At 33.5% G+C, this 17,387-nt stretch overlaps 1 protein-coding gene across 2 annotated transcripts; it reads right to left on the reverse strand.

Annotated features, from left to right (window-relative positions):
* Positions 1-1,087: 1,087 nt before the first annotated feature.
* On the reverse strand, positions 1,088-17,361 carry LOC111709716 (protein kinase C-binding protein 1). 2 transcript variants are annotated; one of them, XM_023483600.1, is made up of 2 exons: positions 17,166-17,361; positions 1,088-3,056 (listed from the first exon to the last, which is right to left on the reverse strand). In XM_023483600.1, the coding sequence occupies exons 1-2, from the start codon at positions 17,181-17,183 to the stop codon at positions 1,164-1,166; spliced, it is 1,911 nt and encodes a 636-aa protein (XP_023339368.1). In that variant the 5' UTR covers positions 17,184-17,361; the 3' UTR covers positions 1,088-1,163. The 2 variants fall into 2 exon arrangements, with proteins under 2 accessions (XP_023339368.1, XP_023339369.1); XM_023483601.1 differs by lacking the exon at positions 17,166-17,361 and adding an exon at positions 4,187-4,293.
* Between the last annotated feature and the right edge of the window lie 26 nt (positions 17,362-17,387).

The following is a 17,387-nucleotide window of genomic DNA, read 5'->3' on the forward strand; positions in this document are numbered from 1 at the left end:
TTTACGGATTATTTAAGTCCCAATAAGTCCAGTTTAAAGGAATTGCGACTTAGCAACAAACTAAAATTTTAGAATTCCTGTATTTTAGTTAGAAATACATAAGGTCGACAGCATTATGTTGCAAGATATAGGGATTTAAAGAGTAAGAGTTTGTGGCAAAAACTCAACTCCTTTAGAAACACTATTGAGTACAGTTCAAACTGTATTTGTGTATATATATATGTATATATACATATCTTGTACGTTCAAAGAATATTGACTTCTAAGGACCGTCTGAGACGTGAAATTTTATGTTTAGTATAATTCTTTTTTAATAAAATGTGAAGTTAAAAAACTAAAATATACATATCTATATAATTTCATCATTTTATATTTTGAGTGTACAAAGTACTGGCTTTATAAACTAATCGATATAAACTTCATTGTTTAGAAAGATCTAAAATATGACTTAGTAGAGCTGAAATGATATTTTTCATGAAAACTATACCTTTCGTTATTAAATCGACCAAAAATAACATGTTCAATTTTAAGTAATGGAAAGTATATTTAATAATAATTAATATTTTCCTTTTTCAATTTAATTGTCACTCAAAATGTATAATTTCATTACATTTTTTCTTTTAGTATTATGTTACTAAAAGAGAAAGTTGATCGTCAAGTCTCTAAAAATTAAAACCTCCAAGGGCTGAAGTCGTAACTTCAAGTAATCGTCTATTTATAGAGTAGTATGTTCGATTCACAGCTCTGTCTGATCATGATTGACATTCATGATTTCTCTCTCAAAATAGATTAGATTAAACCCTGCTCTCTCTCTGACTTGCCGAATTCTTACTTCATAAATAATTGAAAAATTGTCGGAAACAATTTACAAACTAGAAAAAAAACGATATCTTCCACAATAATTGTAAGATCAAGGTTTCAAGGCTACCGGTTGAATCGGCCTTAAATAAAAGGTCATTTGAATTTAAACTGACCTTTCAAATTAGGAGATTCAAAGTCTAGTGATTAAATTGTATCTTAACATTTTTTTATAGATAATTCATTTTTTTATTATTTTAATTATTTTATTTTACACTTTTAATAGAACTGAAAATCAGATGATTTATTTCTATTTCTGAAGAATAAACTGAATGAATAACATGGATTGACTCGACATAATGTGCTCACATAAAGTAGGGTCTGGAGATAGTCAGCTGTCCTGGCATACCGGGTCGAATACTCACTCCCATCGGAGATCTCATTCCCATCCCAGGTCTCATTCCCATTCCCATACCAGGCATAACAAATCCCATGCCGGGTCCCATCCCAACCGCCGAGTTAGATAAGTTCATCGTGTTCATCGCCATTGAGTTAGTTTGGCGGGTTAATGAGTTGAGTAGAGCGGAGGATGAGACGGCATGGATGGGTTTCTGCTCCGGGATAACTTCATGAGCCTGGGACTCCTCCTCCTGGTTAGACTGGGAGCAGGTTGCCATATGAGCAGGCCAGTGGGCTTGCTGACACGGATAGTCGCAGTAGGACGTGTTCCAGCAGCAATAGAAGATAGCTTCCTTCCCACAGTGTGAGCACCACTGCTTTTTCTTTGTCTCCAGGATTGCTTTCTGTCGCTCCATCTCCGCTTGCTTCTTAAACTCCTCGATAGTTCTCTGGGAGTCCTTGGCCATGTTAGTTTTCATATCCTTGAGCATTATATCAATTCCTTGTTTCACTTCGGCCAGCTCTTGCTGGTGCCGCCATTGCATCTTCTCCAGTTCTAACTGAAGACCCTTGATAGTGGCCTCCTGGCTACCCTGAGCAGAGAGTTCACGGAGAACCTCTTCAATACCGTGTCTCATATACTCAGCTATACCGGATGCAACAACATTAAGTTGCTCAGATACACTTCCGGTTGCTAGAGGGAGACTGGAGCGACCGTTAGGACGAGATTGAAGACCAGGAGGACCGTGTCCGGGTTGAGAGATCAGAGGTCTGTGTAGACCTATGCCCGGAGGAGAGCTCAGCATAGGTTTGGAATTGGTAAACGTGGTTTTGGATTGAGCTGCGGGAGAGCTGATCGAGGGAGATTTTGTAATTCTAGACACTGAGATGGCATCTGAAACTCCGTTAGCGAGCATGTTGGCACTACCAGATTTAGTTTCACTTTTTTTAGGATCCAAGAGTTCACTTTGACTTTTTAAACTGAGAGTAAACTTGTTTTGGGTTTCAGGTGCTCCCTTGCTTATCATGGTTACACTGATATTAGGTCCGACCTCTAGTGGGTTGGTTTGTTCCTGCTTCTCCGGTTCACTCTCCTTCTCCTCACCATCATTATCCGTTCCACCATTCTCCTCTTTCCTCTTCTTAATCAGTGATATACTGATACCACTGGCCTTCAGCTTGTTAGCTGTTTGGTCCATTTCCTCCTCCTTCGGTTCATCTTGATCCTCCTCATTCGGAGCATTTGTCTCCGACTCCGGAGTGGGGTTGGTTGGTTTAGGATCTATTATCTGGCTTATAGTCTCCTCTGGAATATAAACTGATCCGGAATCTAGTTTCTCCGGAGAGGACGATGAGACCTCACACTGGGACATGTTAACAGTAGGATTTGGAGATTCTGAACCAATTCTTGGTTTTTTGACACTTTCTTCCGTCTCCGCTTCTAGTTTTCTCTTCGTTGTCCCATTTTCTTTTAACGTATCTACCTTTGCAAGAGAACCCTCTTCTACAACAGGTTCTGTGATTGCATCAAGCTGACCCACTAAAGCTGGTTCTGTACTTGCAACCAAACCTGCTGAGTCTGCGTTTAGGTTTGGTTCTGATGCCATTCCTGCTTTTATAGCAGGTTCAGAATCAAGAGCAGGTTCAATATTTTCACCGGGTTCATAAATCTGCTCTGGCTCTGAAACACAACCCGGAGCAGGATCTGAATTTATTCCTGTATCCAAGACAGGTTGTACTACTGGATCAGGTTCGGTAGTTGGAGCAGGTTCGGAGCAGAGACTAGGTGAGAATTCTTCCAGGAGGTTGTCGGAGACAAATCCCAGTATCTCCGACCCTTCATCCATAATTAGGAAACACTGAAATAAAAAAATAGATTAAACAGGCAAACAGGCAAACAGGCAAACAGGCAAACAGGCGGGACTTTTACTCTTTATTTGAATATTGCCATTAAAGATTGATTTCGATATCATCTGTATCGTCAATGATGGAGATATTATCGTTTTCTTAAAATACCAATTATGGTGAAATAAAGTACTTTAAATGAGAAATTACCTAAAATTGCAATCCACTAAAAATATATTTAATTGTCTAGCTCAAAAATACAAAAAATTAATCAAGCTGTAGTCTAAATTTTTTAGCGCTCAAAAATGTTATTTTGCTTATAATATAAAAATGTATAATTTAAAATTTTTTTTTAAATCCTGGAATTGCTAAACACAATTTTCTAAATTTGAAATAAATTAATCCCAACCCGCGGCTCAATTCGCTCAGATCGAATGAGCCCATTTTTAAGCCTAAGGACATTTTCATGGCTTTAGATAGATAGATACAGTTTCTATAATAATATTTTATATTATTTATATTACATTTTTCAAATAATCAGGGGCGGATACAGGATTTAAGTGAGGGGGGCAAGATTTGTTAGGAAAAAATGTTTTTAGACTTAAAAGACTCAAAAAGAGTCAAAATTAATGACTAAGACTAAAAAACTAGATTTTTAACTTTTCACACATTATAGTTTATTAAGACAGATATTTTTCCTGTTTTGCACTAGGGGTTTTTTTCCCTTAAGCATGCTATTGAGAAGGTATTCTGAAAATAGGAACAACAAATTCCAAATTCAGGGGGGGACCCCCCATCCTATTTAGCCCTTTTCCCAATCTCTGCGGCAATGTAAAGATTAGGAGTTAAATTGGAGAATTGGAGTGTAAAAGTATAATCCTGAAAATATTCCCCTCTCCATCCTTTCTCAATAATAATTCTACAATGTTATAGATTTGATTCTTAAACAACATTTATCCAATAGAATTACTTCATTTTGTAATTGTTATAAATATAATAAATATATCTTAGCCAAAAATCAAATCAACCATTTAAGAAGATGATTAAATGTTATCATGTTTTTGACTCATGCAAGGATTCATTGACAACAAAAATAAAATCCATGATTGGAATTAAACTATAGTATTAATGTGTTTCTACCAACCTGTGAGTAAGCTTGTAATGTTTGAACACCAAGGGGGGGGGGGATTGTATTTTCTAACTATGTGCCTTGTGTTCCACCTGCGGGACCGGACAGAGTGTGACTACTCCGGACTCCCCCATTGGCGGCTGTCCCGCCTGCCCAGGGTACGGTCCGGGCTGCCAGACTGTCGGGCGGCACAGTCTGGTCGCCCGGCCTCCCCCCTCCCCTCACTTCCCCTACTCCCCACTCACCCATCCCGAAAATCTACGAACGAGGACTGAGGGAACCATGGAGTGTGGACTTATTTTGTTATTTGCCAAGACCAAGAGAGTCCTTGGACTGATAGGAGTTGGACTGAAATCGGACTGGTAGATGGAAATGTACTTCACATAGGCGAATGTACTCCCATGCCAGGAAAAAAAATTTACTCCAATTGCATTTTTTAAGGAAATACATGCACAGAAATAAAATCAGAATTCCTGGATTCTAGCTACGCAGTCAGCAGTGTGCAAAAACGTGCAGAATTCATGTTTGATGAATTTGCACTTAAACTTACATTTTACATAAGCATTAAGCTGAATTTTGCATTTAGCAATAGACAAAAGCAAGCATTTTACGCATGTTGTACTTTAGCAATGAACTCTGAAGGTATCAATAGATTTGATAAATTGTTCAAAACAATTAAACAATAAAAGATTTTTCATTCTAATAATATTAATAATAATTAATATTATTACTTTTATTATTACTTTTATTATTTTTTTTGATTGAGTTTCACAAGCATGCCTCTCTGTTCTCGGCTTCCTCGGATAACTTTTTAGATCAAAAACCTTTCCCATCAAACCATGTTAGATCTACAACTGCAGCTATCTTCCATGCAGACTGGAATTGAGAATACTTTGATATTTAGCACGCTGCACAATTTATAGTTTATAAATTTTGACGCAGCAATTATAGACTAGATTGAACTAATGAGCTGCGGCAATTATAGACTAAATTGAACTAATGAGCTGCGGTAAATATTTAAAAAAAAAATGTTTTCTCTCACCCAGTGCGGATCAAGAAAACTTGGACGGAATAAGTGATTATTTAGCATATATTCGCATTGTATGTTTTCAAATTTAAAGGTTATACCTTAAAAATTCACTGAAGCAAATTTATTTGACGAGATATTTAGATATTCTGAGACCGAATTTACTGAATTTGAACTGTCTACCACCGGTTCAAATTTGAGTCACCGATTCAAATCTTTAAATTTGAATCGGTGATTCAGAACCGTCAGTTAGTAGTTCAGCGCCGTAGCTCAAATTCATTAATTTCGGTCCCTGACCAACTATAAACAACCTCTGCGGCCATGTTAGGTCCCACACTTTCACCTAAAGCTCGGGCCCATTCGGTTCAGAAGTTTCAACGTTCCGGAGAGCAAACGAACCGATCAAGAAACAAAGACAGATATAAAGACAGATCACGAGACGAATTTGCGAGATAAAAAACTTGAATACAATTGTAAAGATTAAATAGTTAGAACGGTTTAAAGAGTGAGGGCGAATTTGAGAGAAAAAAAGGTTTAAGAAGATGTGAGATTAATTAAATAGAACGGTTTTCCAGCAGGTTCGAAACTGGGTGCTTTTTTAGGGGGGGGGGAAGCACCGAGTGAAACGAAGAGAACGAGGAGGGGGGTGGCAGGGGGGCAGAGGCCCCCTACATAGAAAATTTTTGATTTTCTGTCTGGAAAACTAATTTTTTTACTTTAAATTCGTGAAGTGTTACAATCTTTTTCATTGCTTAATTTCATATCATTGAACTGTCATCACTCATCAACACAGCATTTTGAATGAACAATAATATCTGGAAACAAATTATTTTTTATTTATATAATATAATACATATATGTAAGAAACTAAAAAAACTATTTTAAAATTTGCAAAATGAATTAGGGCAGATATTGTTAAATAATTAAACAAATGAAATACAGTAATAACTCTGGAATAGGAAGTTGACTTTTAGACTCAAGTTAATAGTTCACACTGCTGACAATTGGACCATCAGGTTTCAAGTTAAAATACATTAAACTTTTTCTTTGGAATATATTAATATGCAGTCTACTGAATTATAATCTCAATTTTCAGGAATATTGAGTAAATCCATTTTTAAGATATTGCAGTAGAAAACAAGTGTGCATTTTCTGATCAAAAAACAAATATATCTTTAGTTTTAAGATTTGATTAAGCTGATTTTAGTTTTTTTGCGATATTTTTTTGAATTGTTAATGGCAGGGTCTCCAAATTTTGTGAGTTGTCTTAAGACACGTTTTAGCAAAAATTCAAAGCCATTTGTGAACTTTATCACTGTTTAAGAACTGCCTATAAAAGGGTTTTTAAAGTGGAATCCTTTAAAATCACATCAAAAAGACTTTTTCATGCCGTATCTAGTCAGCCAGGCAGTTGATTTTTTACTACAATATGTCTTTTTACTGTGCATGAAAAGTTACAAAAATTGGGACCCTGCCGTAAACATTTCAAAAAATATTGAAAAAAACCAGAAGAAGCATAACAAAGTCTTCAAACGAAATTTACGTTTTATTTTAGACCTGTAAATGCACTTGATTTCTGAGATATCTTTAAAATGGATTTTAGGAAAGTTCCCTTGGTGGCATTTTATGAAAATTGAGATTGTAACTCAGACTGCATATTAAAATCTTCTGAAGAAAAAGTTTTTGTGTTTTGACTTGAAACCTGATGGTCCATTAACAGCAGTGTGAGTTATAATAGTTTTCGATTTCCAACATGGGGGGGCGTCCCCATGTTGGAAATCGAAATAATGACGACGAAAATTGTATCAAAAATTCTACAGTAAACTAACTAGATGTTTAGGAACAAATTTATCAATAGAAATTTGTCAATAAATCAATATTAGAATCAATTATTTCTTTTTCATCATTAAATTGAATTTCTTATTCGTTATGAATTTGTTCGCAGATTTCTACAAATTCTTAAAAAGTTGTCTTTTCAATAAAATTCCAGAAAATCTACATAAAATGTCTTTTGAACAATGAGAGATTACAGAAACTAATAGCTGAAGATTACTTATTTTCGCTGATAAGAGTTAATTTTTATTTTCTCAACCTGTTCCTAGACATCTAATTACTTTACTGTCGAATTTTTATTACTTTTTTGTCGTCGTTATTTAATGATTTTTAAAAAATCGAACCTCAAAACGTAACCAACCAATGCAAATGGATAATTTTGAAAGTCGACTTTGCAATCAAACTCAGTAATTATACATCATTAAAACGTTTTATATTTAAAAATTCCTCCACAATACTACAGTTTCAGTTCAACTACCATACATTGCCGGTGTCACGTTAAATAAGGCCCGGGCTTTATATTTGGTCCGGTGAGTGTTACATGTGAAATCCATGTACAAAATTGATAGGAGGGGGGCGGGTGAAAAAATCGTATATTAGGAAATTACCGCTGGTTATGTACAAAATTGATAGAACAGGGGGGGGGGGGGGTCCAAAAATTGTTTTCTTTGACGGACCCAAAGCATGCACATTATCATTGTTTATTGAAATTGTTACAATTTTTTGTTTGTTAGGCCATAAAATTAAAAAATAGAAGCACACACTTTATGCACATTATTTAGGCATGTTTTCCACTCTTTTGCAGACTAAAATTTTAGATGTGTTTGTTTTATATACTATATTGTCTTTGCTTAGGTCGTCTTTGTATTGCACCCGGGTCAAATATTACCCCGGTCTGGATGTAACGCTACACCGGTCACTCACTTTAAGAAGATGTCAAATTAATAGAATGGTTTAAGGAGCTATAGGAAGGAGCCATATTTAATAAATAGAACGGTTGAAGTGTAGCTAGGAAGGATTTTAGAGATATAAAGCTTTTAGAAAATATGAACGGATTAGAGAACTAGTCAGAATTAAAAGCATGGACGTTTTTTAAATCTAAGAAGGATTCAGGAAATTAGTTAGAACAGATTGGAAAGCTAAGACGGATTAAAGGCTAAAACATATTTGAGTGTTAGGACGGATTTGAGAAGCAAGAAAGATAAAGGAGAAATTGCACAGATAGATAGTTAGGACGGATTGGAGAGCTAGGAAGAACTAAAAACAAGGACAAATTTGAGTGTTAGAACGGATTGGAGAACCAGGAAAGATTAAGTAAATTTACAGAGCTAGATAGTTGGGAACTTGGGAGTGATAAAATGGCTAAAACTGAGTGAAAACCTCTGGCGGATAAAAGTTTAAATGACTTTAAGAACAAAAAGGACTGAGAAAATTATATTTGGTAATGAATTGGGGTGCAAAGACGGATTAAAACCCAGAACGGATTTGAGATCAATGACGAACTTTAGACCCAAAAAAGTACAAATTAAATAGTTCGGACGGATTGGAGAACTAAGAAGGATTATTAACCGACCATGATCAAACAACATTCTCTGATTAGGCTTAATTTGTCATATCACATTCTTTGTAGTTGAATAAAAGTTAAAAAATACGAAAAAGAAGTGCTAGGACGGATACTCATCTAGGATTCATATTTTTTGAAAATATTGGTTCTGAGTGTATATTGTGACCAGGGTTGAGTCTGCTGGAGTAACTTTAAACCCTTCTCAGAACCTCTCAAATTTCTTCTAATTGGATATTCTCAATCCCCTGCACAAAGTGCAGAGTAGTAGAATAGAAATATAATTCAGAGTGTAGAGTAATAGAATAGAAATATAATTCAGAGTGTAGAGTAGTAGAATAGAAATATAATTCAGAGTGTAGAGTAGTAGAAAAGAAATATAATTCAGTGTGTAGAGTAGTAGAATAGAAATATAATTCAGAGTGTAGAGTAGTAGAATAGAAATATAATTCAGAGTGTTGAGTAGTAGAATAGAAATATAATTCAGAGTGTAGAGTAATAGGATAGAAATATAATTCAGAATGTAGAGTAGTAGAATAGAAATATAATTCAGAGTGTAGAGTAATAGAATAGAAATATAATTCAGAATGTAGAGTAGTAGAATAGAAATATAATTCAGAGTGTAAAGTAGTAGAATAGAAATATAATTCAAAGTGTAGAGTAGTAGAACAGAAATATAATTCAGAATGTAGAGTAGTAGAATAGAAATATAATTTAGAGTGTAGAGTAGTAGAATATAAATATAATTCAGAGTGTAAAGTAGTAGAATAGAAATATAATTCAGAGTGTAGAGTAGTAGAATAGAAATATAGGATTAGATCAACCAAGAGATACAAGGTTATTAAGTTAACAGGGAAAACGATACCTTATACGTTCGGGGCATTTATAGAGAATGATTGATTTGCGTTCAGGGTAAAGACGACGTATAGGCATCTGGGATATACGCAATACCGGAGAGTTTAGATTTGATTATTCCGCGAGATTCCTGATCATTCTAAAAAGTGTTTTTTTTGCGAAAAGACTGAATGCATTTTCTAGGGTAAATGCAACCGTATTGACTATTCGTCCAATCGTCGTTTCAGAAGAATAGTTTAGACAAAGGTATCATCTAGGTTTGGTTACAGATTTTGTGGCGCAATTTGAGGTAAACAAAGCTGATATAATGGTGCTATGGAAATGCCTCAACATTGAAACGGCCAAAAAAACGGAAACCTCCCCAAAATGTAATTTTTTGAGGTGTTTCCTGGTTTAAAAAAAAAAAAATATTCGGAAATCCCTCTAAACTTTTTTTTATGGGATTTCCCAATTTTTTCGATCGGGTTCCCTGGTTTTTAGGCCAGATTCCGGTGTTTTTTACGGGTCAAATATTTTTGAGGGATTTTCCAATATTTTGGAGGGATTTCCAAATATTTTCGATCCATTTCCGCATATTTTTGGTCCGTTTCTTNGTAGTGTGGAAGACAACAGTTCCACAACTTCGGCCTCAGATATTTCCAAACCAAACCTCAGTTTTAGAGTTCATTTCAACTCGTGTGTTTTAGAAGACTGTTCAATGTTCATGTTTTCTTATCAAGTATAAAATATATATAGACAAAGTTATATATTGTTTCATTAGAGGCCATCCTCACAACTTCTATAAAGGTGTCTTCAATCCCATATTCAGCGTTTTATAATTTTATATAATCATAGGCCAAAAATTAAAAATTTTCAAAAAGGTTTTCGAATCTGAATGAATCCATACATTCCAAAGAAATTAAAGTGTGACATGACATTTTTATGAATATTTTTTTGGTCTATGAAGTGATTTTGAATTATTAAACGGCGAATTTGGGAATCATGATATTTTTAAATAAACAAATTACAATTCAAAAATGTTTCTAGAATATCTTTTTACAAAATAAAATTTCTGATTTTATCAATTTTACACATTTTGATTTTCATTGTACCCTAATGACTATTGAAGCCAAAAAGAAACCCACAATAGTCCTGCTAAAATGAAAAATCAATAAATCAATAAAACTTTCTACAAACAATTACATCCAGTCTGTAATGGAATATGAAAAGCCATATTTTAATCTATAATTCACAATCTGTTGAAAAAACGTAATTTATTTAAGATAATATAAATAGTTATAAGTGATAATATCATTCATAAGTCCGTATTACATCACCAGAACTCCCACCAATGGTAGTGCAGTATAGTGGTCACATATGTCTCTGTCTGTATCACGTGACCAGTATACTGCACTCTCATTGGTGGGAGTTCTTGTGACGTAATGCAGACTTAAAAATAATATTATCAATTATATATATTAAAAATAAAAATAAAAATTATAAAATAAAAATATAAAATTATAAACCTAAGTTACAATTAGCTTTCTCTGGGATATCTTCGCTTTCAGATTGGTTGCGTATTTGCTGAATATGATCTGTTTAAACCTACTATTTATATACAAAATATGAATTTTCGTATAAATTTTACACAGTTTTATATCAATTTCTCGAGACAGGAACATCAAATCTAACTTTCATGGGTCGCGATCAAGAGCTAAAGTGATAAGCTTTCAGTCCATACCCCCTTTCATTTTTACTTTACAGTCCCTTTAATGAGTGAAAATGGGTTCTAAAATTAAGGCTCACTGACCTAATTAGAATAACTATATAGAAAGGATATAAATGTAGATATTACAAATGTAGATATAAGCCCAAGCAATTATCCACAGATTGTAGAATTACTAATGATACTGTTAATGAAGGTACATGGAGCCAGGACTGAGTAATCTATCCTAGACATCTCAATATGTATAAAGTACAAGGTTTCCAAAAAAGAGTTAAACTTTGAAATACATCATCCGAGGTTAGATCACTTTTTAAAAGTTGCGTAAGATTGAATCTTTTAAATACCTGTAAATCTGATTCTGAACTAAATATCATAAGTAAAACATGCGTAAACCATACAAGCTAGCTGAATCTCACGTTAAACTAAATATCTTAAGTGAAAAATGCGTAAACCATACACGTTAGCTGAATCTCACGTTAAACTAAATATCTTATATAAAAAATGCGTAAATCATACAAGCTAGCTGAATCTCACGTTAAACTAAATATCTTATGTAATAAATGCGTAAACCAGACAAGTCAGCTGAATCTCACGGTAAACTAAATATCTTATTTAAAAATGTGTTAACCATACAAGCTAGCTGAATCTCACGTTAAACTAAATAGCTTATATAAAAAATGCGTAAACCATACAAGCTAGCTGAATCTCACGTGAAACAAAATATCTTAAGTAAAATGCGTAAACCATACAAGCTAGCTGAATCTCACGTTAAACTAAATAACTTATATAAAAAATGCGTAAACCTAACAAGCTAGCTGAATCTCACGTTAAACTAAATATCTTATATAAAAAATGCGTAAACTAGACAAATTAGCTGAATCTCACGTTAAACTAAATATCTTATATAAAAAATGCGTAAACCAGACAAGTTAGCTGAATCTCACGTTAAACCAAATATCTTAAGTAAAATGCGTAATGCGTAATGGTTAAGACTGATGTAGCCAAGATTGTACAGGGTGTCCCAAAAAACATGGGAATTCAGTGACGAATTCGATATTGTCTTTTTAAATAATTCTTTGATTTAGAATAGTGATACCTAATGAGAAAGCTGTAATCGTCTGCTTTGTTTATAACTTGTTTGTTTATGTTTTGACTGCATACGGTTGTACTTAGTAAAACAAGATAAGTACAGTATACAAACAGAGTAAACTTGTCCGTCTTCACTGTTCATCGTGCGGAGACATTATACACACATCTTTACAGTCTTTTATCCTTTTCATAAAATAAACTCTAGCAGACATGATAATATTATTGGTTTTGAAATTAGGTATTACAATGCTTATTCATAACAAAGACGATATCGAATTCGTCACTGAATTCCCATGTTTTTTGGGACACCCTGTATAATAAGCTGGGTAACTCTTGATTCGCTCCAATGTGCGGAAAATGTCGTCTCCTAAGATAGATCGATAAATACGTATAATGACGTCATTGATTAAAGAAGCGAGAGGGACGTCATATTAGGGTTTTATCTATTTATCTCAGCAGAAGACATTTTCCATACATTGGAGCGCATCTAGAGTAACCAACCTAATTATACAACCTTGGATGCAGCAGAAAAAAGCACCGAGTGTAAGACAAGTTCATGTGAAAATCCCTTGGTGTTTAGAGATTCAGCCTCCTACAGTGAAACCCTTAATAACGAATACATCGGAAGAATTTATCGAATGTCGTCTTGACAAGTTTTCAATGAGTTTTAATCTATATTACGTAAATTTCAGTGTTTGCAAAAATACGTAAATAGCCATGAATGTGAGGTAACAGTTTTAAAGAGTTCCATATAATCTTTTAATTAAAAAACTAAATATCTGCAACATTCCATTATCAGAAAGTGAAGAATACGACATTTGATGAATTCTTTCTATGTATTCTTTATTAAGGGTTTCACTGTATGAAAATCAAGCATCAACTTACAAGACCGAGTAAAGAGGACGACTCACAAAATTATTTTGATTCCATCGTATCTAACCTTTTAGAACGCGCATCGTATCTAACCTTTTAGAACGCGCATCGTATCTAACCTTTTAGAACGCGCATCGTACTTCCATTTTTTTACGTCACAACCATCCGCAATCTCTATTCTATGAGGAAAAGAAAAAATGTTTCCCCCTTCAGGCCAAATTCCTGTATTTTTCATTCCTGCCCTCTGTATTTTTAATATTATGCCAACGACCAGCTAAACTTTCGTAGGAAGGTTACTCGTGATACCAAAATTGTTAAAAACAATATTTTGAGTAATTTTGAGTTTATACTCACTGATCTTCAACTTTTATAATCATAAGTCACGTACTCTGCAATATACCATTGATGTTCGATCAGTGTACTGCTTGTTTTGTAAACATTAAAAGTTTACTTTATTAAGATCTGATACCAAAACTAAGACGAAAAAAAACTTATCTTAGCCCTCTTAAATAAATAAAAAACACATTTTAACTCTGACTTTCAGGCCAAATCCTCTGAACTAATCAAACACAATCTAAACATTATTCAGCTATAAAAAAGCTAAACTTATTCCTAATACAGTCGGACTCCTAATAATGTGGAATAGGAAGACGACATTTAAACTATTTAAAGTTTACATTATCCTTGGATAAACTTCTTCTTAAACAAATTAAATTATTTACTGGAATTTTCTCTACAAAAAAGTCTAAAATATAAATAAAGGAAAATTTATTAAACCTAGAGAATAAGCGATTTTTAACAGGTTTTAACAGCATTTAAAAGATGAGTCGACAAAAAGAATATTTCAAAATTAGTTGTCTGCTTGTCCTTACAGCCTGTCCTAACAGATTGTCCTGACAGCTTGTCCTGACAGCTTTTCCTGACAGCTTGCCCTGACAGCTTGTCCTGACAGCTTGTCATGACAGCTTGTCCTGACAGCTTGTCCTGACAGCTTGTCCTGACAGCTTGTCCTGACAACTTGTCCTGACAGCTTTTCATGACAAATTGGCCAGACAGCTTGTCCTTACAAATTGTCCTGACAGCTTTTCATGACAAATTGTCCAGACAGCTTGGCCTGACAACTATTCCTGACTGCTTGCTATTACAGCTTGTCTTGGCAACTTGTCATTAAAGCTTTTTCTGACAGCTTGTCCTGACAGCTTGTCCTGGCAGTTTGTCCTGGCAGCTTGTCCTGGCAGCTTGTACAAAATCTTGTCCTGACAGCTTTGCTTAAAATCTTTGAAGATGTTGTATAATAAATATCTTTCAGATATGTTCAGATATAACTTTTGAGGACAAAAATTTTAATTATTTTTTAACAAAACTTGATTCCATTGAGGATTAAATTTTCCATTGACATTTTTCATGAGGTTTTAGTTCCATTGCTATAATAAAGTTAGAGGACAAATATGAACTAAAAACAAGCATTTCGTCTAGAAATAAAGAAATAGCATTTTTTCTTGTTTTAACAATTTCAAATCTCAAATTTCAAATGTAAGAGATTGTCAACAAATTCTAAATAATCTGTTATTTGAAAAGTGCCATGAATGATTCACAAAAGTAACCTTTCGGAACTTTCCATCCTGCAGAACTCCTGTATTCAATATGGGAATACATCTGTATTCAATATGGGAATACATCTGTATTCAATATGGGAATACATCTGTATTCAATATGGGAATACATCTGTATTCAATATGGGAATACATCTGTATTCAATATGGGAATACATCTGTATTTAATATGGGAATAACTAATGTTGTTTTGCGATTTCAACAATATTCACAACCAAATCTTTTAGTTTTAAGCACAAACATTTTCAATTCTTTAAATCACTTTTTTCCAATGACTACAGATTGTCAGTTGTCAATTTTAAGATAGAAGAAAGAAGATATCTCCATCACGGATGCTTTTTTATGACTTGGAAAGGTATCATTGTGAATCGTTGAGGAGACTTTTTATTTTTCAGAATATCTTGAATGTTAGTCCATATTTCTTTATATCTAAATGAAGTTGTACATTTTTTAAGTTTTTCTCAGATTTCATAAACAAGTTCCCAATTATCCAAAAACTAGAATAAAGCGAGATATAATACTGAATTTTAATACTATTGCGAAGGGGGGGGGGGGGCTGAAGGCATTTTTAAACAAATAAGGTTTTAGTTTGAATCATGATTTGGACTATAGGTTAATTTGTGTCTTGTTTCAACCGGGTTGGCTTTTGAGCTTGTGCTAGGCTTTGCTCGGATCGGAATCATTTGTTGGACTAGGGTTGGTTTGGTTCAAGTGTTGGGCTAGGTTGGGTTTGGATCATGTGTTGGAATAGTTTGGTCTTGGATCATGTGTTGGGTTAGGTTGGGTTTGAATAATGTGTTGGAGTAGGTTTGCTTTGGATCATGTGTTGGACTAGGCTGGGTGGATTTGGATCATGTGTTTGAGTTGGTCGGGTTTGGATCATGTGTTGGGATAGGTACGTTGGGGTTGGATCATGTGTTGGAGTAGGTTGGGTTTGGATCATGTGTTGGCCGGGTATTGTTGCAATTGGATGATGAGTAGGACTAAGTTTGGTTTGTATCAGATTTAAACTAAATTACTAAAGTTTAAATTCTATGGAAAGGAAGTATAGAGAACTTGTTGAAAAGTACTGGTTATAAACTCTAGTTGCTAGGCATCATAAATATTGAATAACATATAAAATAATAATAATAAAGATAACAATAATACTGGTCTAAATTAACGAAAACTTATTGTTTGAACTTGAAGGCAAGTGTGAATTTGAAATGAAAATACTAAAATATTTGAAATTAAATTAGTTAAAGGAACTGTTTACGTCATTTTAAGTCAATCTACTTTTAGATTTAAGGTCAAGAATTTTTTCAATAAATAGATGTTAAATTTATGCCATTTTCTATTAACTTCCCTGTTTATAAGAAGAGTATTTACTTAAATGAATGAAGTTACAGTTTGTTACAAATACTTTTAACATTTTAAACATTACCAAACATAATATTACAAATAAGTATAACAAGGAAAGTGTGATGAAAAAATATCAATATACATATACTATTATCGACAGCTAAAATAAAAACTATAGCTTGAATAAAGTTTGAGTCTAAAGAGAAAAAATATACTTAGTAAAAATCCCCGAAAAGGCGTTTTATAATGTACATTATGTACATTTATATTCAGACAGCTGTAACAGTGCAAACCCTTAAAATGAATGATTTTTTTAATTGGTAAATTCAAACATTTTTTATCATTAATTTTTTAACATGATAAAATGTCTTTTTAATAAAGGTCCTACGATATATAATAATGCATACTAAAAGTAATTTAGGGTTGCGTTTTTTCCCGCATTATGACGTCACATAGACTGCTCTCTAAGTAATTGCTTGCTATAGAAACAGATGTACAGTGTATCCTAACTATTATCGAGTAGTTGTTAATTGTCATGCGATTTCTATGGCTTTAAATTACTTTCCCGTTATGTCTAACAAAACAATGGGCGGGGAAAATATAACGCTAATAATATAACAACCAAAAATATAACGGACAAAAATATAACAGACCAAAAATATAACAGACCAAAAATATAACAGACCAAAAATATAACCTTTTTTGAACAAAAATATAACTTTATTTGACCAAAAATATAACCATTTTTTTTAGACAAAAAAAAATTTTCTCGACCAAAAATATAACTTTTAAAACAAAAATATAACCATTTTTTTAGCCAAAAATAAAACTTGTTAAAACTAAAAATACAACTTTTTTGGGCGATAATTATAATAATTTTTGACTAAAAATATTACTTTATTTGACCGAAAAAATAACCATCTTTGAGTCAAAAATAAGACTTTTTTTGACCATAAATATATTCATTTTTGACCGAAAATGTATCCATTTAGGACCAAACATGTATCGACGAAAAACATAACAGACCAAAAATATAACCATATTCGACCAAAAATGGGTTTTATCTTTCTTGTCAATGAATGCAAAGACTTGTATACCTGTTGCGTCCTGCGCATGGGTAGGTTTTCTTTTTCATACCCTCTTTCACGTAAGTATACCTATGCCCACTTTTGTTAACTAAAAGTGTTTCCACTTTCTGAGAGAACAGGAATATGCACATCCTACTCCTTGAGATGTTCACTTGACACTGATTCTTCGTAAATTGCGAAGTTTCTCATATTAACTAGAACATTTTCTGTTTATAGATAGAGCATGTTTAC

The sequence above is a fragment of the Eurytemora carolleeae genome, unplaced genomic scaffold, assembly GCF_000591075.1.
Source record: "Eurytemora carolleeae unplaced genomic scaffold, Eaff_2.0 scaffold974, whole genome shotgun sequence".
Taxonomy (NCBI): Eukaryota; Metazoa; Arthropoda; class Copepoda; order Calanoida; family Temoridae; genus Eurytemora; species Eurytemora carolleeae.